The sequence below is a fragment of the Cydia fagiglandana genome, chromosome 7, assembly GCF_963556715.1.
Source record: "Cydia fagiglandana chromosome 7, ilCydFagi1.1, whole genome shotgun sequence".
Lineage (NCBI taxonomy): Eukaryota > Metazoa > Arthropoda > Insecta > Lepidoptera > Tortricidae > Cydia > Cydia fagiglandana.
In genome coordinates this window covers 1,076,505-1,100,885 of record NC_085938.1, presented here as the reverse complement: position 1 = coordinate 1,100,885, position 24,381 = coordinate 1,076,505, and the positions used below count along the sequence as shown (strand labels likewise).

General features: G+C 36.6%; 1 protein-coding gene across 1 annotated transcript in view; it reads right to left on the bottom strand.

The window, feature by feature from the left end:
* Positions 1–444: 444 nt before the first annotated feature.
* The window catches only part of LOC134665681 (uncharacterized), a 176,909-nt gene continuing 152,972 nt past the window's right edge, over positions 445–24,381 (bottom strand). Inside the window, exons 2-8 of the mRNA XM_063522628.1 lie at positions 14,934–15,084; positions 11,716–14,071; positions 8,157–8,343; positions 5,689–5,861; positions 4,964–5,186; positions 4,266–4,593; positions 445–3,976 (exon numbers count right to left, since the gene is read on the bottom strand). Of these exons, the coding sequence (XP_063378698.1) occupies positions 3,565–3,976; positions 4,266–4,593; positions 4,964–5,186; positions 5,689–5,861; positions 8,157–8,343; positions 11,716–14,071; positions 14,934–15,084 (3,830 nt within the window). The 3' untranslated portion in view covers positions 445–3,564. The remainder of the gene's footprint in view (positions 3,977–4,265; positions 4,594–4,963; positions 5,187–5,688; positions 5,862–8,156; positions 8,344–11,715; positions 14,072–14,933; positions 15,085–24,381) is intronic.

Sequence of the window (24,381 nt, the reverse complement as noted above, 5' to 3'; positions counted from 1 at the left end):
CCAAATTCTCCTCATAATGAAAATTAAATTTATTTCTTAGTTTCTGGCGATTTTGTATAGCATGTTTAGTAAGCAAAAAATACAATAATTCACCCTAACTATATACGTTCCTCTGCTGATAACATGCGTCCTCTCATGCACGAGAGGACTTGGGCCCAACTAGACTAGTGGGGGCTACAGTCCCCACGCTGGCTCATGCGGGTTGGGGACTACTGCGCATAGATTTTAAATTTTAGACGCATTCCTTTGTCTGAAGTCAAATTGTACAAATTTAGCTACTGTGATAATAGTAATACTTATAAATTATTATTTAATTTAATATAATAAGTTAATAAGTATACGTTTAATATTTTTCTTTTATAATATAATAATTCCATTAATTGTTGTATTTTAAATTTTAAAAGATTTTGACTAAATAGATATCAGGGAATAAATAATAAACAGTTTAATTCTCAATAGATCCGTATAATTAAAATAAAATACATCTTTCATACATAAACAATTAGACCGATCTTACGGACAAACCAATATCATATCTTATAGAGACTAGAAAGTTACTGAACTGAGATTCACAACGAATATTCACACGAGAACCAATGATTTAAGAGCAACGTGCACACTAGCGCCACTACAAAATAATCGTGATTATTTAAATTTAAAGACAGGTATTTAAATTAAAAAAGGAGGCCGCTGCGTACTGTATTTGTACTTAAGTACCTTTTGAATACATCAAACTATTTTTTATGCTGCTGGATTCGTCGATCTATGAACTCAAAACTAAAACGGCCGTTATAACTTTGGACGCATAGATTGACGAATCCAGCAACATAAAATGCTCAGTGTCAAATTGTACAGTCAAATACTCATACTCATTGTCAAATTGTACTGGTAACCATGGTAACTCCAGGTTTAACCGGTTAACCCCGGGTAAGTGGAATGGGGCAAGTGGCGCTAAGTGATACAAGCATTGAATTTTTGCTAGATGAACTATGTAAGTACCATGGGACACTAAACACGAGTGTACGGACGCGTTTATGTCTAAATTAAGAGTATTTTCATAAATATGTGAACGACATCAACGGGTCATCACCGACGACAAAGCAAAGGAGGTTTATTTTGATTGTAACAACTTATTACATGGTTATCAAACATACCGAACTTGTCAGTAAAAAAGGCGCGAAGTTTTAATTTTCTATGGGAGATGATCCCTTCGCGCTTACATTAGTATCGCCTTCTTCTACTGACAAAGTGTCTGTGCCAGATCATATTTATGGATATCATCTGTCAGATGTGATAGATAATAGCACATTCATTACCAGTAATTACAATCAGAATAAGACTCAAGTTAACAATCGTTAATCGAAAGTGAGAATTTTGTAAACCCTTATGTAATTTAATTAAGGGCCTTATTTAGTTGAAAATAGGTAAGCACTCTTTAACATATTACATAATATTACTCGTTTCAATATTGTTATATGTGCCCAAAGAATAATTAACGTAACTATTGTTTTTCAACATCCATAAGGTAATCGTTTCGTTAAAATGGTTTCAAATATATTTTAGGATCTTACCGCGATGATAATCTTTTAACCAACTTTCATATTAATGTACAAGATAATAATACATATATCAAAGGTTGAAAAGCAATATAGTAAACTAAAACAAATGGTATACAATCTGCCCTTGCACGTACAATCGTGTTAATTCCCGTAAATACTCGATGGAGATTCAAAAGACAACGATAACATTTTATAAAATTTTACATTACAGGCAACAGCATTAAAATGTATGGGCCATTTTTTTAAGTTGTACACAACACTTTTATTAAATTCAAATTTGGGTATTTTTATGTTAATACTTGCTCAGAAGTGAAAAAAGAACAAAGTGTCCCAAAAAGTTCTATACCTAGGTAAATTTTTCGTTCCTTCTATTACCAAAATGGAAATTAGAATCTTGGGACAGGTTTTTCTCCTATTGGGATCAAAATAACTCATGTTTCAGAACAGGAATAGCGTAAAAATACCTACTCTATTTTGAAAAAAAGTGTAGTGTAAATCGTTAAATAAAAATGGCCTGTAGGTATATATGAGTAATTAACTAAATAGGTTTCTAAGTAGTCTCGTAATAGCAAAACTTGCAGAAAATCCAGTTTTGTATTCGTTATTTTATTTGTCATATTAAAACGTCAAAATATATGGCGACAATTTGTAGTAGCAGTAGCAACTATGTCACTTATCGACAAAAAAAAATCTTTAACAAAATGATAGCATAACTAAGAATTTACATGAATATCTTTAACAAAATGATAGCATAACTAAGAATTTACATGAATACCTTACATTTTGTTTTTAGGTACCTACTTTCTTTCAAATTTTATTTTTGTGCCATTGTACCTTGTCCCATGACAGGTACGAAATGGCACAGAAAAGAAATGAACACAATTTCACTGTACAGTCAAGGAATTTAAATTCCGACCCATTTCGTACTTTGTCACAGTGACAACCGTATGAGGTCTCTAGCGGCTTTCATATTGATTGTCACTGTGACAAAGTACGAAATGGGTCGGAATTTAAATTCCTTGACTGTACATTCAGTTTTGTCATGTAGGTATGGTCAAGGAATATAATTTCAGTAGCAGTTCGTACCTTGTTACAGTAACAAACTATGAGGTCCCTAAAGACTTTCATATTGATCGTCACTGTGACAAATTACAAACTGGTACTGAAATTAACATCTTATTTTCTTCAACTGTACTTTTTTGACTAATTGCTATAATATATGTAGCAGACATATTTAAGTAAATGACTTCACCAGTTACTGGATGTTTTCATATTCGTTTTGTAAAGAAATCTACTTAAAAAGAAAACCTAATATATTTAGCACCGTTGTGATCCAACTTTAACATAAGTGCAACACTAATCTTTTACATAACTCTTTTATTTTTTATACTTTTATTATTTAAACAGTAACGTAAATTTTAATCACTGTGTTTATATAAATCTACAAAATAAGATGCAGTTCTTTTGTTTGTCATTCTAACTTCTTATTTATACAATTTATTTACAAAAAACACCAATTAACACAAACACGCATACAAAATTCTATAAATTAATCTATTTACAAAATCAACACATTTCAAGTTACATAATTTCAACCAATTTAATTGAAATTGAAACTTAAAAATAAAATTATCACGAGTCCACACTTGTGCTAAAAATGTGTTAAAAACATTAAATCAGTGCAAACTTTTGGCAAAGTCACTAAACCTTCCTAAAGATACTAGAAATACAAAGATTCAGTCAATTTCTAAAGACTCATTCGAGTGCGTAAAAGTCAGAAATCAGACATTCTACATTGACTCAATTATAGTTATGGAGAACAAAGAAATCGTTATCGTAGCTTTGAAGCAACCATACATATACAATTTTAAAAGCCAATATTTGAAATCCTTAGCACCTTTCAACTACCTGATACCTGTTTTATAAAAGTATTACAAGTTACAAGATTTCATAAAACAGGCACCTACTGCAGATTTCTAAATTCTCCTTCGACTATACCGTATCTTCAGATGTCACATTCAAACTCCGAAACCCTTTTATTCCTCCCATCAGGCATCATTTGAAAATGGCCATCCCTCGTACCTATCCTAGGGAACCCACTAAAACTATTCCTACTGACCAAATTGCTCTCTCTGCCCTCCCGTTCTTTGTGGAAGCTCGACGTGGAGAGTTTTTCCTTTCGTTCGGTGAAGTTGGTGTCGGTGAAATTTTTGTCGGTGAAGCTTTTGTCGGTGAAACTTTTGTCGGTGAAGGTGCGCTCGTTGAACTCGCCGTCGGAGAAGTTTCTATCGTTGAAGGGGACGTCTCGGATGCCGAAACCTCCCATTCTCGGTGTGCCCCCGAATTTGTTTAGAAGATCTTCGTTTCTTTCGCGGAAGTTGAAGTGGTTGTCGTATTTCGTGGGGCCTTTGGTAAGTCTACGAAGAGATAGAAAGGAAATGAGTAAGAATTATTGGCAATCATTTTGAATAGGATTACATAGATGAAAGATCAAAGGGTGATTTGAGGGAATAGCAAAAGTAGCAACAAGATAACGGCTTTAACTAAGACATCATCAGTGAAGACTAAATTCGAAGAAAAAAGGTTGATTCCTCATGCGGTTCAATAATCACCACCAACTTACTCGTACCTACTAACTGGTACATATATGTATTTTGCTAACGATAACCAAATTCGCCATAGCAATTTTTAATTGTCCACACTTACTCTCTAAAACATCGTCTCTCCCGATCATACTCCGCAGACAGCCCCTCATCGTCATGTATGATGGCCGAGGGATCGCTGTACACCGAGGACTCCTGATAAAACGAGTCCAGGTCCACATAATTCCCTTCGGAGGGCTCATTGTCTAACAGCTCGGCTAGTTGCGACTTGAGGGCCGCGAAGGTGGGCCGCTGGGAGGGGTCGGCGTGCCAGCAGGAGTGCATGGCGCGGTAGAGCTGCGGCTTGCAGTGCGGGGGGCGCTCCAGCCGGTAGCCCTCCGTGACGGCCGTCAGCACCTCGCGCCCCGACATCGCTGCGTATGGTGTGGAACCTGGAAACACATTTAAAGTATGTAAATAAAATTATGAAGCAGTTCTGTTAAAGGACTATTTAATCATTTTAAAGTAATAAACCCCTAAACCTATAACTTAAATTATTGAGTGATCCAGAATCCAGAATATTTGACACATCTGTTGGATGGAATTTGACCCGATTCGAACAATGCTTATAAGGAGTCACAGGTACGATACCGATTTGTCAGTATCAAAAGTAACATTTTTGGTTGAAGAAATGCCACTTTTGACACTGACAGATCGGTATCGTACCACTTTGACTTCCTATAAGTATTATTCGAATCGGCTCGCTTGTATTTTTATTCAAGGGTTGAACCAAACATAAAGTAGGCATTAGGACTAACTCACCAAGCGTGACGATCTCCCACAGCGTAATCCCAAAAGCCCACACATCCGTCGAATGACTGTACACATTGTAAAGCAGCGCTTCAGGGGCCATCCATCTGACAGGCAACGCCCCTCGATTACGTGAGGCGCCGCCGGCCGCTCGCGACATCCCGAAGTCGGCGATCTTGCACAGCTTGTTGTGGTCGACCAGCACGTTGCGGGCGGCTAGGTCGCGGTGGACAATCTGGAATTACAAATCGTGAAATATGAGGGATTTTCCCACATGTATGGTGATACGCAATCATCCCAGTCGAGAAATGGTGGTTTCATTGTAACCACAGATATGTAGCGTGTAGTTTGCTCAACAACCGCTTCCTAACGAAATAAATACTATTTCAGAGGACAGTACAGGCTGTACAGGGAATATTTCTAAGTAGAATAGTGGTAGAAAAGGCTACGTGGAAATTAATTGAAGCCTGGGTTCAGTAGTCTAAAACCAATCACTTGCAATTAATTCCGTGCACAAGAATGGTAAGACGAATTTTGTCCTAAAGCAACGATTAACATCATCATCATCATCATTGGCCATCTCTGCAGATGATAGTTGCAGCGACTAAAGAAGGTATTTTGAGGAGGTAGTCTACAGCCTACATTGACTGCGATGATTGTATCTAGACCAATGGCCTATCGGCATTTCATGCCGCATCGATCACAAATAACACTTCCAAGTTCAATGGTAAACTCACCCCCTTAGAAGCGATATAGTCCATCCCCCGTGCCACGCAGTAGGCGAACACAGTAAGATCTCGTGAAGTCAAAGCTCCGCTGCCGCTGAACCGGTCGGGTCTGGAGCGCCGCTCGCGCAGATATGTGAGGAGCTTGCCGCACATCACGTATTCCATTATGAGGAGGTAGGGCTCTGAAAGGAGATAGATTCAAAAATAATAGGAATATCTATCGCACTTATATACAGTATGTATCAGAACGAAAGGCCAAGAAAGAGACCCATTGATGTTTAGGTCATACTGAGCAACTTTTACTATGTGACCAACCCCGAAATCGCGAAAAAGAAATTGACTCTCCCATAGGAAATTTCAACATCAGACCAGCAAAATGTATGAAACATTTTCCACGTTTTCGGGGTTGGTCCCATAGTAAAAGTTGCTCAGTATGACCTAAACATTAATGGATTTCTTTCTTGGCTTTTCGTTCCGATACACACTGTATAATAACAAAAACAATGTTTGACTAATAAATTTTTTGAGTAATGATAGTATGAAGGTATTGATAGTAATAATTTCTTTGATAACATACATATAAGGGTTGTATTGATAGTCTTGTGGGTCCGATAGAGTTCATTTTCAACCTCATTCTTCATTCTGGGGTATACCCAACTGACTGGAAAAGATCGAGGGTAACGCCGATTCTAAAGAAGGGATCTAAACTTAGAGTCGAGAACTATCGTCCCGTTGCAATTCTGAACGCCCTGGCAAAAGTTTTTGAATCTGCGACACATTGCAAACTGCTCCCTCAATGTCAGCCTCACATAACCAGTACACAGCATGCATTTCTCCCCAGAAGATCGGTGGCCACAAACCTGCTCACGTTGACCCATATTTTATCACGCGAGTTGGATAAGAGAGCTCAGGTGGACGTCGTCTATCTGGATTTTCAAAAAGCTTTCGATCGGGTAGATAATGACGTCCTTCTTTTAAAACTAGGTGCTATGGGGTTCACACCCAGACTTATAAATCTCTTTGCGAATTATCTATCCGATCGGAAACAGTACGTGAAGTATGGTCCTTACGTTTCAGAAAGCTACCCCACGCGCTCTGGTATCAGTCAGGGGTCCAACTTGGGACCATTTCTTTTTGTGCTGCTGATAAACGATCTGCCTGTCGAAGTGCATCACTGCACAGTGCTAATGTTCGCTGATGATATGAAATTGATTAAACCGATCCAAAGCCAAAGGGATTGCGAGGAGCTGCAACGGGACATAGAGGCAGTCTATCGTTGGAGTGTTGAAAATGAACTCTATTTCAATGCAAGCAAATGCGAAATGATGTCTTTCACCCGGTCCCATACACCTCAAATATTTAGTTACAATATTGGCGGCGCCGGCATATCGCGCTCGGAACAGGTACGGGATTTAGGAGTTCTCTTTGACTCAAATATAACGTTTCGCGAACATGTCCAGGCCGTGGCTAAGACTGCGTACAGAAGACTGGGTTTCGTTCTGCGCAATTCAGCGCCCCTGACTGTGGAAGCCACGCGCGTGTGGTATGCGGCACTCGTGCGCAGCATTCTCGAAACGAATGCAGTGGTGTGGAGTCCGCATGAAAGCAAATATACACTTATGCTGGAGCAAGTCCAAAAGTCGTATCTTAGGGCATTATACAAAAAAATACACACCTATTATCCGTATATGTACCCTACTCTGTTTCTGCAGGGACATCTAGGGTACGACTCGCTCCAGTTACGGAGGATGCTCTCTTTGGCAAAATTCACGATCGGTGTTATTAGAAACAGAATAGATAGCGTAGCCCTTGTCGAGGCCTTCATGCGATTATTTGTGCCTAACCAGTACACTCGTGCGCGGCGCCACCCGCTGCTGGCGGAGGGCACCGCGCGCACGCGGGCGCACGCGCAGGCGCCGGTCGCGCGCGCGCACGCTCTGCCCAACTCCGTGCTCGAGGCACACCCGGAGTGTGATTTGTTTGTGAGTGCAATTGGACGACTGATGATTGAGTGTAAGAGAGTGATAGAGCGAGAGATGCCTGTAAGTAGTATTTTATAATATTGTTATGTAAATACTTGTGTACCCTAGGTATAAGTATAACTGTCTCCCAATTTGTGCCGCTGTGGCTTTAGCTGTTAAGGTACAATTGTCAACTTAAATAATAAACAATAAACAATATAAAATAGTTATTTCTGATTATTAATCAGTATTTGGAACTGTGCTCCTCATTGAATTATTGCGTTTCAAGTGTTATGTAAATGCCCCTTGGATTCTCGGTTAATAACTAAGCAATTCACAAATCCAAATAATACAGCTTTCTCGTCTATTTCTAAATCCAAACTTCCAAATTACTTAAAAAAAATTACTAATTAGCGAAATTACTTAAATTTGCATAACTAATAACTCTTGAGACTATTAGATTCGTGTCGTTTCATAAGTCACTAATTTTTCATAAACCAAAACTTATCAATATACCATGTTCAGTGCAGCAAGCGAGCAGCGTGACGACATTCGGATGCGTCCCGATCTTCTGCATGATGTAGATCTCATGCAGCAGCTCCTGCTTCTCCTTCTGCGAGGCGGACTCCTTGATGCTCTTCACGGCCACCAGCCGCGTCAGCCCGTCGTGCCCGTTCAGGTCGTCGGCTTCGGCTTTCCATACCTGGAGCGAGGGGATTTATGGTAAATATAGTTTTAGGCCTATGTCCAACAGTGGGACGTATATATGCTGAATTGTTATTATTTTATTATATTTTTAGGTAGAATAAGGTAACAAAAATGCGGACGAATAAGTAGTGTTGGCTAAAAATAGTGTACGAGCAACTCTAATCGAATAATGGGTTGTCAATTCAGAGCACTGAAAGAATCATATTCAACTTTCTTTCGGAAGTCCTCAAAACAAATGATACGTATAGGTTTGCAAATGACCTGCAGTTTTGAGTTAGGGGTATGATAGAAGAAGTATGAGACAAGTTTTCAGCTTGCCTCAAATACCGACTCTAAAATGTACCAGCTCTCGAACCTGTGACCAGGATGCCTAATTGCCTATCATACATAACTGTGTGAAGCGCGAGCAACAAACTCAGTTTCAGCTTAGACAAAAATGCTTTCATACCTACGTCCATCTATCTGGATGTTCTACAGATTATCTGGATGTTCTCCTCTACAGGTCGCTTTTCTCAATCGATGCTTGTGAAATTTTGTAAGCAAGTTTGAACATTACACGAACTTTTTTGTGGAAATTCCATTTTCGGAAATTTTTCAAACTTGTGAGTTTGAGCGCGCGAATTCTACCTACAGATCACAGATCCTCTACTTTTAAATGTGTGTTTAGTATATTAGACTGGTCATATTTTTCATAAAATTGATTTCGACTGGCAAAGCATATTACTTTCTGGCAACCGGGTTTTTTAACCTAATTAGACCCCGCTGAATCCGAATTTGCCGGTTGCTCGATCGAAATTTGGACCGGAAGTGAGATATTTGACATTAAAGTCCCTTTTTTTCGTTTTTCGTAAATAACTCTTAAACGGTGGCGCATAGCAAAAAATGTTCTATTACATAAGTAATCTGCATAAAATTGCCTACAAAAAACATTCGGTACAATTTTTCGCTAGGATCAATATTCAAAGAGATTTCAACGCGGGAAATTTAATTATAATCACTTCTAAGGTCCCGTTTTTTAGGTTTTCGTAAATAACTCATAAACGGTGGCCAATATCAAAAAATGTTGTTAGACGTTAATAATCTACATAAAATTTTGAATAAAAAAGGTTAAGTACACTTTTCGCAGGGATCAATATTTAAAAAGATAATAAAGAGGGAAAGTTAATTATAATAAATTCTAAGGTTCCTTGTTTTTATTTTTTCGTTAATAATTTGAAAAGTATGACTCATAGCAAAAAAAATCTTATACATAAATAAAAAACGTAAAATTTACTACAAGAAACATTTAGAACACTTTTCGCTAGGATCAATATTTAAAAAGACAAAGCAGCGGGTAAGTTAATTATAATCAATTTTAAAGTCCCTTTTTAGTTGTTTGTAAATATCTCGTAAACGGTGTCCCATAGCAAAATAGGTTTTTAAGAATAAATTATCTACATAAAATTTCCTCCAAAAAACATCTAGAACACTTTTCTCTAGGATCAATATTTCAAGCGATATTAAAGGAAGAAAATTAATTACAATCAGTTCAGAGGTCACTTTTTTTTTAGTTTTTCGTAAATAACTCGTAAACGGTGGCCCGTTGCCAAACAATATTCTACATAAATATTAAACATGAAATTGTCCACAAAAAAGGTTCTGTACATTTTTTCGCTACGATCAATATTTAAAGAGGTATTAAAGGGGGTAAGTTAATTATAATCAATTTCCAGGTCCCTATTTTTAGGTTTTCGTAAATGACTCTTAAAATAAGGCTCATAGCAAAATAAGTTCTTAATGTTCTTGTAAATTTATAATCGATATAAAATTTTCTACGAAAAACATATGGAACACTTTTCTCTTTTAGGGTTCCGTACCTCAAAATGAAAAAAAAAAAACCGGCCAAACGCGAGTCGGACTTGCGTTGCAACTGTTGCAAGGATTCCGTACATTACCCAATTTTTAACAATGTATTTTATATATGTGAAACGCGAGTTAATTGCCTTTAAAAAACCTAGGGATCGGTTCAAAAAATAAGTAATGTCAGACTCGCGCTTGACTGCATAATTCTTATAGGTTTTCCTGTCATCTATAAGTTCTATTCTGTATATTTTTTCAAAATTTTAGACCCAGTAGTTTCGGAGATAAACCCCCCCCCACAAAAAAATAAAACATTAAAATACAAAAAATTACCATCCCCCCCTTTATCTCCGAAACTACTAGGTCTACATTTTGAAAATAAAATAAAATAGTTCTTTACCTATATAGACGAAAACCTAAAAATAGGGACCTGGAAACTGATTATAATTAACTTTAATACCTCTTTAAATATTGATCGTAGCAAAAAAATGTACAGAACCTTTTTTGTAGATAATTTCATGTTTAATATTTATGTAGAATATTGTTTGGCAACGGGCCACCGTTTACGAGATATTTACGAAAAACTAAAAAAAAGTGACCTCTGAACTGATTGTAATTAACTTTCTTCCTTTAATATCGCTTAAAATATTGATCCTAGAGAAAAGTGTTTTAGATGTTTTTTGGAGGAAATTTTATGTAGATAATTTATTCTTAAAAACCTATTTTGGTATGGGACACCGTTTACGAGATATTTATAAACAACTAAAATGGGACTTTAAAATTGATTATAATTAACTTACCCGCTGCTTTGTCTTTTTAAATATTGATCCTAGCGAAAAGTGTTCTAAATGTTTCTTGTAGTAAATTTAACGTTTATTATTTATGTATAAGATTTTTTTTGCTATGAGTCATACTTTTCAAATTATTAACGAAAAAATAAAAACAAGGAACCTTAGAATTTATTATAATTAACTTTCCCTCTTTATTATCCTTTTAAATATTGATCCCTGCGAAAAATGTACTTAATGTTTTTAATTCATAATTTTATGTAGATTATTAACGTCTAACAACATTTTTTGATATTGGCCACCGTTTATGAGTTATTTACGAAAACCTAAAAAAGGGACCTTAGAAGTGATTATAATTAAATTTCCCGCGTTAAAATCTCTTTGAATATTGATCCTAGCGAAAAATTGTACTGAATCTTTCTTGTAGGCAATTTTATGCAGAATACTTATGTAATAGAACATTTTTTGCTATGCGCCACCGTTTAAGAATTATTTACGAAAAACGAAAAAAAGGGACCTTTAATGGCAAATATCTCACTTCCGGTCAAGATTTCGATCGAGCAACCGGCAAATTCGGATTCAGCGGGGTCTAATTAGGTTAAAAAACCCGGTTGCTAAAAAGTAATATAATTTGCCAGTCGCATCAAGAAGGAGAGCGATTTTGAATATTTCTGCCTAGTCTATATTCCCATTCAAGTAGAGTATTATAAAAAGCTGTTAAAAAGCTTCAAAATATTTACCTGTCCAAAGTTCCCTTGACCTAATAAAGTTTGTAGCCTCAACTTGTTTCTCGGGAACTCCCACTTATTGTCCGGCTTGGTCGGCGTTGGCAGCGGCGGCCGCGCCACGGGCGTTATAGGAGACTCCTTCTTCACCTCATCATCATCGAAGTAACCCTCGTACTCCGTCTCTATCTCTTTGGTCTTCTTATTTAAAATATTTCTTAAAACAAATACAACTATACCCGCCACAGGCAGGAAACCTAATCCAGCTAAGACATACGATGCTGTATACGTCTTTTCAGGTTCTATCACTACTTCATTATCAGATGTAGCTTTTCCATCTTCCACTGAATCAACTGAAGTAATATTTTCTTCTTTTTCCGTTGATGTATCAGGTGTAACTGTTGGTTTATAACTAGATTGCGATGATGTCCTAGAAGTGACTATTAATGGTCTTATACTTGTTTCAGTAGCTGTCGAAGTTTCCGCCGCTGTGACGGGACTTGTTGGCAACTCAGTCGTAGTCGAAACTGTAGTCAAAAATGTAGGTCGAATACTAGATACTGGAGCAGGAGTAGTAGTTGTCGTTGGCCTTCGTCTTTTTAGAATATTTTTCGGTCTAATTGTACTTCCGTTATTATTGTTTTCATATTCATTTTGCCTAAACAGATTGGCTAGTCGTTCAGATATCCTAGAAGTTGTCGCTTCGTTTTTGAGATCTGAAACTTTTGTTGTGACGTCATTGTCTTCATATGCTCGATGCATATAAACAGCTGGGCTGGACTGGACACTACTTTCCGTAGTTGTTGTTCGTATTCTTATTCTGTGTTTATATGGTACCCTAGAAGAAGGTGGCGGTATGGGCGTTGTATCAGTAACATTGATGAGAAAGACTTTAGGCGCGGTATCATTTTCCTTAGGCACAATTGTCTCGATAACTGTACTATTGTCACCGTCTTTGATGTCAGTTTTGTTCTGCCCTTTCATGGAAGATGTTATTGACACAGAAGTAACCACTGCTGTATAAACCGTTGAAGCTTTTTCCGTTGTTGTGTTTACGACTACAACGGGTAATATGTTCTCAGTACTTGAAACTGTTGTGACTCTAGCGGGTCTACGTCGTAAATTATAGTAACTTCTTGTGTAATTCCTCGGTATTAAAGTTCCATTTGTTTTACTCGGAACATTCTCTTTGACAGTGGTATTTGTATTGATATTTTCTTTATTGACAGTGGTATTTGTCGCATTACTGCTTTTGTCTACGGAACTAGGTGTCACATTCATTATTATCGGTTCAGTAACATTAAGTTGAGCAATATTTGGAGGCTTGGTTGTGGATGGCGTCGATGGAGTATGTTTTCTGTAAGCATTAACTAATCCCACATGACGCTGAGGAGCTGGTCCTTTTACAGTGTTTCTGATCTTATTCTTTTCAATTGTATTCTTAACTACAGAGACATCCATTTCTTCATTCAACTCTTCTTCATCAACACTAGTGTTCTTATATTTTTCGGTGGCAGAATATCTAGAATTAAACTTCCGTCGTTCCGGGGCAGCGACGATGAAATTTACCGACTTGGTTGATGCCGATAGCGATGGAGAGTCTGTTAGATTATCGTTGATAATTTGACCGGCTATCTTTTGGCCGAAATTAATAAAAGGCGTCATGTCTTCAACTGGTAATTCAGATTCAAGTGGTCTAAAATGATTATAAATTTCTTCTGACATGAACTGAGTATCATTTCTTTTATCTTTCTCGTTTTCCAGTTTTAAAGGCTTTTTTGTGTTTTTCATATCAGTACTATTAGCAATAATATCTTCAATTTGTTCATCTTTTTTATGTACATGAACGTTTGGTGCTTCTGTTGAAACGTTAATAGTAACATTACTCGTAAGTGTTGTGGTTTCAATTTTAACAGTACTGCTTACATTAACTTCATTCGTAGTAACAGTTTCATTTAAAACTGGAACTTGTGTGACATTATCAGTGTCTGAATAGTTGAGCAAATATAAACCATGATTAGATTCATCAACTTGAAACTCTTCATCTGGCTCCAAGTCTACCTCTTTATCCAGTCCTTCAAGTTTTTCTGGTGGAACGTATATTATTCCATTTTCTGTAGAAGGTCCATGCGTTTTATTTCTCCTGTTGTTTAAAAAACCTGCTCGGCTTCGGTTTTCCTGGTAGACTTTGGGCACGAATAGATGTCTGATCTCATGGGGTTTCAGATCTTGTTTGATCTCCCGTATGCCGTCGGTCGTCGTGAGCCGAAGGCTGGGAGCCGCTTCGTTGCTTGAGTTATCGAACGTTATCCTCTTGATTATGGAGCTGTTTGAGTCTCGGACTTCTATCTGGAGGAATGTTGTGTTACTCCTGGAAAATAAAAATATCACAATTAGATTTATACAGATTTATTAAAACATATCAATCGATTTCTAATATTTTAGAAAATTGGATTGTTTGGATTACCCAAACAGGTATGAACGAGTAGGTAATTAAGGGTTATCTGGCAGGAAAATGGAGATGAGAGAGAATTTATGTGGCTACAGGTATTGGCTAACAATAAGTTGTTGATGTGCGTAGCCAGCTACCCTTCGAGTTGTTGCTCTGTGCATGTTGTGTTGTGTTTCCAGGAGAGTCGATAAATAGTTTTAAGCTCAACCAACAAAATTGTATTTGATGTTTAAATTACTCAATTAAGAATGGGAACCAGCAGCCAGCCTTATGGGAACCCTTCCACAGGGTTCGGACCTGGGTGATCTAGCCTAATATACATATACATATTCGGCTAGATCACCCACATCATGTTATATATATGATTTTTTTTTTTAGGTATTAGTTTTAGTTTTGTAGGTAGTTTTAATTTTAGGTTAGTTTTTATTCTAAGTTTGTTTTTAAGTATGTTTATGATTAAGAATAGAACCAAGGGCAATACAGGATACAGGATATACTAGGATGCAATGACTGAACACTTACTTATGCGGCTTATTAGCAATGTTGGCTAAGTTGTTGATGTGTGTGGCGAGCCGCCCGTTGAGCAGCTGTCGCCGACGCGCGGCCAGCACGGCGTGTAGCTGTTGATCTCGTGTCGTAGACTTAGCACTTATTGTCAAAAGACAGCCTATAAATTACCTAATATCTACTTATGTGCCCCGTTAGGCAGCTGCCCTGTGCGTGTTGTTGTGTTTACAGGAGAGTCTATAAATAAGTAGTCTGAAACCCAATGAACACTTACTTATGCGGCTTATTAGCAATGTTGGCTAAGTTGTTGATGTGTGTGGCGAGCCGCCCGTTGAGCAGCTGTCGCCGACGCGCGGCCAGCACGGCGTGTAGCTGTTGATCTCGTGTCGCGTTGACGCTGCTCTGCGTCGTCGTGCGTCGGGTGCCTGGAATAGATTGTAAATATTTGAAGAACTAAATGCGATACAGCGAGGAAATACCGCCAGCATCCTTGGTATTGTACCAAGGCAAGGGGTATTGGCCTCAAGGGTCTATTTTAGATTTAAGCTAGTTATTAATTTATTTTAGTAATACTAATGTATACTTACTTATATCTTGTTTGTAAATAAATAGATTTAAAAAAAGAAAATAAACATGATTATTGGGACTAGTTGCCAAGCGGACCTCAGGCTCCCATGACCCGTGGCAAAATGCCGGGACAACGCGAGGAAGAAGCAATAAGCATGATTATTTATTTGGGAATCCTACTCATGACTCATCAAAAATAATTAAGTATTACTTGATTTTCTTTGACCCTTTGAGACTTGTTTTGCTAAATCGATCTCAGAAAACTTTATCAAAACAAATGCCTTGTTTGCTGCAACACTGCAGCACTTTTCATCAAATATATTACCTTGAACGATCGGACTTGGAATTCACTAGGCCTATTTTTTGATCTCGGGATAAAATTACATTACGTTGGAAATTACATTAATTGAAGGATTTTATCAAAAGTGACCGCTTTTGATAAAATCCTCGACATAATTTCAAATTAATCAAATTTAATCATTGAATAGGTAAATTTTTTCATAGCCTCCAATAAATGAGTTATTTGTTTAGTAACGATTTACAGAAAACACCTTAATAATATGTAATAGCACACCTTTTTTAACATATTGAATAGATTAAATAACAGATTTGGCGTGAATGTAAAATCTTGCGCAACTTATAATCAAATAAACAATCAAAATCTTCCTCATATTTTTTTATTTAACATTTATAGATTTCGCTTCTGTAAATCCCAGTTCAGTCTTCGACTGCTAAAATACTAATTTTATTATATCTATTTAAATAATCATATTTAGGTTATCTTTCAATTTCTATTTACGGTTAATTTGAATGAGCATTAAGATAAGATGTTTCAATGTCATAAATTAGTACTTATCCGTTAAGGTATTGCGTGATGACCAACAATTGGAATAATTACATACAATCTTGTAGTGGCAGATACTTACCAAATTAAAACTTAATTCGAATACCGAAACCAAACAAAATAGGACCTTAAATCTAATGCTCAAAAGATCATTAGTACTTTTTAAGACTGAATTGATATCTTGGACCAAATGTTTAAAGCCAAATGAAATTAGACCTAATGGCAATATGTTAATGATGAAATTCGAATGTGTTGTCTATACCGGCGTGTGCGCAGCCTTCACCCACAACACAATCTCGGAATGGCGTGTAAAGACAATAGATGCGTTTGTACAAACAAGATGGTGACCAGAACTTTGGAGAGGTAGAGGTAAATAGTGGTACACGAAAGTTAAGTAAGGTCGTGAATGCTGAGTTTGGTATTTCGGTATGACGAACCGCTTGGCATTTGAGCCTATGACATGGGGTAGGAAAATGATCGGGTATGCGAGTTTTAGGTTTAAATTGTTTCATAGCATAAGGTGGTGGTACTGGTGCGATGCGGTCCCAGTACATGTCATCTATTGAGCTAAGCATGTCGAGCACTAGTACCACCACCTTACAAAATATATTAAACAGATTAATACCAAAGGCAAAGCTACAAGACTTATTCTAAGGGCTTCTCCGAGATATCCTGCTGTAATTGTAATAATTATGTGTCTTAAGATCGTATCGGTATTATATATTGGATTTATAACCAATTAAGAATTACCTAAAATCCTAGGCACCAATTTAAATAAGTAATTATAGCTTGTCAGTTTTCTTTATTATAATATTCAATTCAGCACTTATTACTTCACAACAAATTTCGTACTCGAAATTCTGCATCAGTAACTCGTTAATAATGAAGCATTTGATACCTATTTCATTTTAGTTTAACATTGCGCCAAAACCCTTCTAATCCCAGTAACATACACAGAGCCAATCATTACCTCATATTTGCCTATTGTCTCATACTATGCTAATGCCTCATTTGACTAAAATGGTTGGGTCATAGTTCCATCTTCCCACGCCACACTTCTATGGCATTCACACCTTCGGCTAGTAAGTACATGATAATGGTCTCATGGACATTATGGACTAAGATTACATACTCATATGGTATTACATGTGTAACTGGGCTTAATATTTGTAAGTCGGAGTTGATGCACAATTTTGGATGGATAATCGAATCACATCATTATTTGTTACGTTACACACTAAGTACCTTATATACCAGTAGGTACTTACCTACAACGTTTACTTTAATAGTTTCAGAGATAATATAATACCATTACACATAATATTATGTGGGTATTGCTATTATAAAGCAAATCAACTACCTATATATAATTCTATGTTTCTAGTTCTAATTAGAATAGATCGCTAAAAATAACTAGACTAAACTTACTACCTAAACCAGAATGCATTAAAATCTCAAAGCTGTGTATCTATCTACAATATGATTTTGCAGAAACACCATTTCAAAAAAATTAATGCGCACAAGACCAATATTTGCAACATATGGACCCTTGTTCACTCCTTTAGATAAAATAATATCAAGTTTAATTTGTTACAAATCAGTTTAATTTACTTCTTCAATAGCTGTATTAAAAACATTCGCTAAACTGGATTAGGAATCGTCCTCCACATCAACCCGGGCAGCGAAATAGAACGCGAGTTCTTCAACCTCCGTTGCGTTGCACAAGCCAACGAGCATGTAGGTACTAACTTTCATGCTGTTGCTCACCGAGTCTAGCGCTCTGGAGTCCAGTATAAATCTCATTATGAGTTACATAATGTTCTGACATTAGACTTTATACTTTTAGCCCTTAACTTTGGATAGGGATCCTATCTCGTCGCTTAATAATTGATTGTCATAATGTAATGTTACGCATAAAACTCTTTTTGCATATTTTTTCTCCAGCTGACACAGAAAGTATTTTCGAAAATATTTTGCATAGGTTGTGTAGAATAGGGTAGGTTAGGCTAGGTTTGTGTTATAATTTCTCAGAAATGTTAATATTTTCAGCACAGTAACAATTATGCGAAATGAGTTATGCGTAACATTACATTAGGACAATCAATTATTATTCGACCCAATATGGACCCCTTTGGATAATGTCCACTAGAGACAAGTTGAAGTTGATTTGTTGGGTGTTTGCCGTACAAGTAGGTACAGTCACCTGCAATAATATGTTGCACAACGAAGGCCGCAAAAATATCTGACACGATCTTATTTGTAGAGCTATAAGAGCGTGTCACATATTTTTGCGGCCTTCGAAGAGTAACATATTCCGCAAAGACGATTATTAAAATTAGAATCAAGGGCCTACCGGGAAACGCGAAAATCGAAATTTAGTTATCTGGCTCTTTATCGTTCGAATATGCAAGAGTGATAGAGAGGTTAGATAACGAAATTTCGATTTTCTTGTTTCGCGGTTGATAGTTGTGTTTGCTCAGAGCAAAAAAAAGGTCAACCACGGCGTTGCATGAACAAGAGATTTCCTTTAGCAGGATAGGTCCTTAGGACCCAAGGATGGATTTAAGAAGTGGAGCCACCCAGATTTTTGATGCAGGTGGGGGGTGAGGGGGGTTTTAAGCGTCTGCGACGTTTGAGGTTAATATTTTTTTAAGTTTAGGTTCTAAGTCATGTTTAGTATCATTTTCAACTAAATCAAAGATGTAGACATAGATTTCATCGAAATCAGTTCAGCGTTTATTGATTTCCCATACAATCCACCTTACCTTTCGTTTTTAAGGTTTTTTTTTGGAATAAAAACTATCCTATGTTCTTCCCCGGCACTCAAACTATCTCTATACTAAATTTTATCTAAATCGGTTCAGCGGTTATTGAATCCCCATACAAATTTCCTCCTCCCTTTTCACACCCTCAAGGGATGATTATTGAGATTAAAAGTATACTATGTTATTCCCTGGGACTCAAACTATCTCTGTACCAAATTTTAACTAAATTGGTTCAGCAGTTTAAGCGTGAAGACGAATTTAAAAAAAAGTTTTTTTTTCATATTTTATGTGTTTTTACTTCGGAATGGTGTCATTATGATAGGTATCAGAAATGAATTCGGCACCCCCGATTTATACGGAAATGATGATTTATACCTGTTGCAAAGCGACGAAATCGCGGAGTGAGCCACGCCTGGCCGTATGTAGTCGAAAAACACATGAATACTGCCCGCGTAGCCAAGATGCCAATCGCTTACGCTTCGTAGCGATCGAAACGCAACTGTCACTGTCGCGCTAATATGGAAGAGTGATAGAGAGACATAATGCTTTTCGCTGTCGAAGCGATAGCGATTGTAATCTTGGCTAGGCCGGCTGTTCACTTAAGCGTTGTGCGGTTAAGCGATTGGAACAGGCAGCGCTAGCGTTGCGAAAAAACGTCGCATGCGCACCGCGATCACGAACGAGAAATTCGTAATTACTGCTTACACGTGCGTTTTCAAGGGTGATGAGTTTATGTATTGTACGCTTCACACTATTTTATTAGAAGGTAAACGTCTTGGTTCTAGAGACATACTGATACCCAATAGATGACATCCTGTCCCTGTTATCACTTATCAGCTTAGTAGCTAATTATGTAACTTTATACTGAAACTGGAGATTACATTATACTGGAACAGTGACGTCCATTTTTACCTTATTTGAGGTTTGAGACCCTACACTCATATGGTGGAAAGATTGGCAGGCTATGGATGAGGTCTTGGTAGCTCAGATGGCAGAGCGCTGGAGTATCGATCCAGAGGACGTGAATCCAAGGCTCACCCAAGACAGTCATTTTTCCACTTTTAAATTTAGGTATTCTAAACTTAATAGAATCGTTCGCAGACGTTTCTGATTGTTAAAAATTAAATTATTTGAGGATTTAATAATAATCACGTATGTTTTGTCGTCACGTATGTAATCAGGTTTATTTTGCAAAGAGTCATATTTGTTCATATCATGCCTCATACTGTCAATAATTTCACGTAAAAGGAACATAATGGTGACTTACTTGGATGTCGCTAATTATTCCGAAAAAGTTGAAAAAGCAAGAAATGTTTACAGAGTATGTACACATACTTTAGCTAATAGTCCCATGATACCTCGAACTCAGAAAATAGATAACGAATTTAGTATAGAAATATTTCTCGACAATTTTCGATCCATTTTGAGTGGCCGTGGTGCGGCGAACATTTTTCTCCTGTTCACTACATAATTGTCACATATTATGGAGCAATTTTAATAGAACTAAAAGAAGCATTTGGGTTAAAAACTTTCAGAAAACAGGCGTCTTTTCCCCAGGAAAACATAATTCTCAATAATTTGTAGATTGTAACCGCCGTAAGTTACCTAATCAACAACGTAAACAACGAAAACGTGTATTAATAAACAACGTAATGATAGGAACAGTTATATCCCGGTTCGTACTTTATCTACGGTCATCTCACGATACAGTCTAGTTCGGTTTTGGCATGTCACGACACAGTGTAAGTTACAAGCGTCAGAGACACTAAATCTTAATATACTTATAAGCGTACTCTATATCAAAACTAAGCCAAATGGTTAGGAAAATAATAACTTAAAACTCCCCGTGAAAAGTAATGATGTAAAATACTGATAAGTGTGTGGGGAGATTTAGGAATATCATGACCGGACTGGACCAAACGCTGAAGTGTCATGAAAAATCATTTCATTAGTAATGATAGTGTCGGGGCCGTAATAAACTGATCGTCAAAATAATTACAATAAGTGTTATCGTAAAAAAAATGCAGACATCGTAAATGGTGTGCCAATATAACACTTTAAACTCTCGCGTTTTGTACACATATTCAAACAAACATTAAACATTAAACTTTAACGGGTAGCTGCAATTTCTTTGTCTACCCCGAACATTTTTATAAACTAATTTCGGGTAGTTTAGTGTTGTTTTATTAATATCTCCGTTGACATTTGTTGGGACGTCAGTCTTTCCGTGACCACAGCTGGTGCAACTCAGCTGAAACGTCGGAATTAAAGTTAAAAACAATGAAATTATATCGCGGTAGACCCGTTTGTGTAATTGAATATGGTGTGCCAATTTCGCTTTCTGCATTATAGGTATTTACGTCTGTAGTTATTATCCATTTCATGAACCTTTGTTGATAAATTGTAATTTCCGGTGTAAGAAATATCACTGTTGATAGATCTGAATTAAATAGGCATCATTGTCTGTAGATTTTTTTAAATTCCTTTAATTCATCTAGGTTACACCGTCATTGAAACAAAATTGTCTGTTAAATAAATAATGCATGTATTGCTAATAAATTAAAATTAACCCCTCATTTTTCTTATTGTAATACCCATTCTAAAATAAACACGTAGGTACTTTTATTAAACACAACAAATAAGGCAAGCATTAAAATAAGCCTGACATTCACACAAAGGATTAATAATTCCTGAAATCTATGAAAGAAAAACCGCTAGCAAACTATAACTTGGTACATTTCCTGTGGCTAATCTAACTTAATATTAAAACGAAATAACTCACATTAAAACTCCTATCAAACAAAACTTTTTAAAGCTGGAATCACAGTAAGGGCTAACGGTGCACGATGCACGATGCACCGTATAAAGTTTGACATAACATAACGTAACGGACCGGACCGGACCGGTTGTATGGCCGGCTATTGGGCACTTACTATCAATGGAATGGACAATCCGAAGTTCTGTAATCCGAATGTTTTAGGGTTATATGTAGCTAATGCTTCTGAAAATAGTTTGTCCAATGTTTCATTAGCCAAAATGTTCATTCGACCGAACGAATTTGCTTCATAGACAACAAGATTTAAAAAAAAAATGTTACAAACCATACCTAACCGAACCTAGTAGCATCTACAGGATAATATTTTCAAAAGCTTTGAAACAATAATGATTTTTGAATAACTCGTTCTACCAAATGAAAAGATAGCAAATGAATTGTAGGTGCTAAAGAAAGACGAGACTCGCGCGGCTACCTAATGTCAAGAGCACTAATCTTAACCTAGCTTTCCAACCTAGAAGAAAAATAGGTTTTGTTAATATTTGGACAATTTTTCGATGCTTTTATGATTTTTTTAAATAAAATATTTAAACGGTTATTTCCTATTGATAAGTTCTCATATAAACATGTCCAGTACTTAATTAAGATATACTTACACAATTATAATAATTAACTACATAAAATATAGAAGTATACATTGAGTGCGAATACTAAGATCATCAGATATCAGGACAAGTTTATCATTGAGTAAAACTTCTTGGAAGGTCTCAGACAGGAAGAAAAACATTAATATGTAAACTTTGTAACGTACCGTAAAATGGGGTGAGTTGGGTGAAATTTGGCTTTCAAACCTCGATAAAATTATATTTTTACATGTGAAAACTGAATGGTGTATATAATAAGTGGTTCGGACGTTTGTATTTCAGTTTGTATTTTATTTAGGGTAGTTCCATTTCATAACTTTGACGATAAAGAGGAAAACCCACCTCACCCCGTAGTGCCTCGTATTTGGGGTGAGAGGGTTTTTCATAAAGGTGATTTTGGAAGATTGTTGGATCGATTTTTTTTTTATGCGTATTACTATAGCTCCATTTTAAATTGGAATACATTATTTTTGTAGCAGTAGCCTTCAAATTTCTTCTCACCCCACTCTCAAACCTTCTCTCCCCATTCATAACTATACAATTTTAATACGATATTTCTATGTAAATATATTAAGCACATAAAACTTACAAAAAATACTAAGTAAGTACGTTTAATCAAAAATAAAACTCAATTAAATACAAGTAATTGAAAATACTTTCATAAGCTAAGCTTTAATGTGTTCGCACGTAGCCGGTATAATCAACTCGAAACCAATCAACACTAACCCTTTTCAACACTATTACACAATTAAAACGCATTAAATCAATAATTACTCGCCCACAACTGTTAAATTAATAAATAATTACTTCTCATTTAAACAACGGCGGTCGCAAATTAAAAATTAAAATTGTAACACCTTTAATTGCATAGTCATCCATTATTTTAACGTTGACTTTACCGTGTCAAGGTTTGTGACGTTTTTGACGTCAGTTAAAGGTACGATAACTGTCAATTGTGACACGTAACGTGTGACGTTTGGCAATCGTTTTGGAGGCGTAATGACACTCCGTTATTATGATACATTGTGTAGTAATAACTGTTTCTTTGTAGTTCTATGAATGTTAATTTAGATAGCCACGCAAAGGAGTCCAGCAAATGATTGATAAACCTAATAATGATGTCTAATTGATTAATAATGACCTTAGAAAATTGTGGTTTTATAGAATTTTGAAACCTGGAAGGGTAATATGTTGATAGATGTCAATTCAATTCAATTTTGCGACATTTGGCATTTTTAGAGCACCGTACAAAACTTTGTTCACGGTGCTCTTATTTGATTATAAATTGTATGGAGATGACACCTATCAGCGTACCCTTCCAGTTTGAAAAATACTAATATAGTCAACATTGATTGGCTTTATTCATTGTACCTTGCTGGGAAGCGTATACCGTGGCCTATGGACGCTAATAACTCCAGAGGTGAAAAAGTCACGTTGCTATCTATACACTCGGTATTATGTTTCACTCAAAATAATATTAGGAACCTACCTATATAACAACATAGAGTCGTATATATTCCATTGTGCTCTGTAATTGAAAATGCGTCAGTAGGTGTTTTGAAAATAGAAGATCAAAAATAGATGACATGATAGTCTTCTTCCTGGCGTTATCCCGGCATTTTGCCACGGCTCATGGGAGCCTGGGGTCCGCTTGACAACTAATCCCATGATTTGACGTAGGCACTAGTTTTTACGAAAGCGACTGCCATCTGACCTTCCAACCCAGAGGGGAAACTAGGCCTTATTGGGATTGGTCCGGTTTCCTCACGATGTTTTCCTTCACCGAAAAGCGACTGGCAAATATCAAATGATATTTCGTACATAAGTTCCGAAAAACTCATTGGTACGAGCCGGGGTTTGAATAGATGACATGATAGTAAAGTCACAAAACTAATAGTCAAAATTTCCTAAAAAGTTTCTATCACATTCCAGTTTTCACAAGATGTCTGTCTGACCTATAAGTTCCTGATGGTGCAAGATGTTCCCGATCACGGTAAACTGTTGTAAAGTTCGCTAAGCGAGAGCGCTTGCGCAAGTAAAAGCTGCGTAAGGGCCGAACGCTGGGAAAACGGATTGTAACCGGCCGGTAAAATGCAGCTTTGCGGTGACATTCTATTGTGAATTTGTAT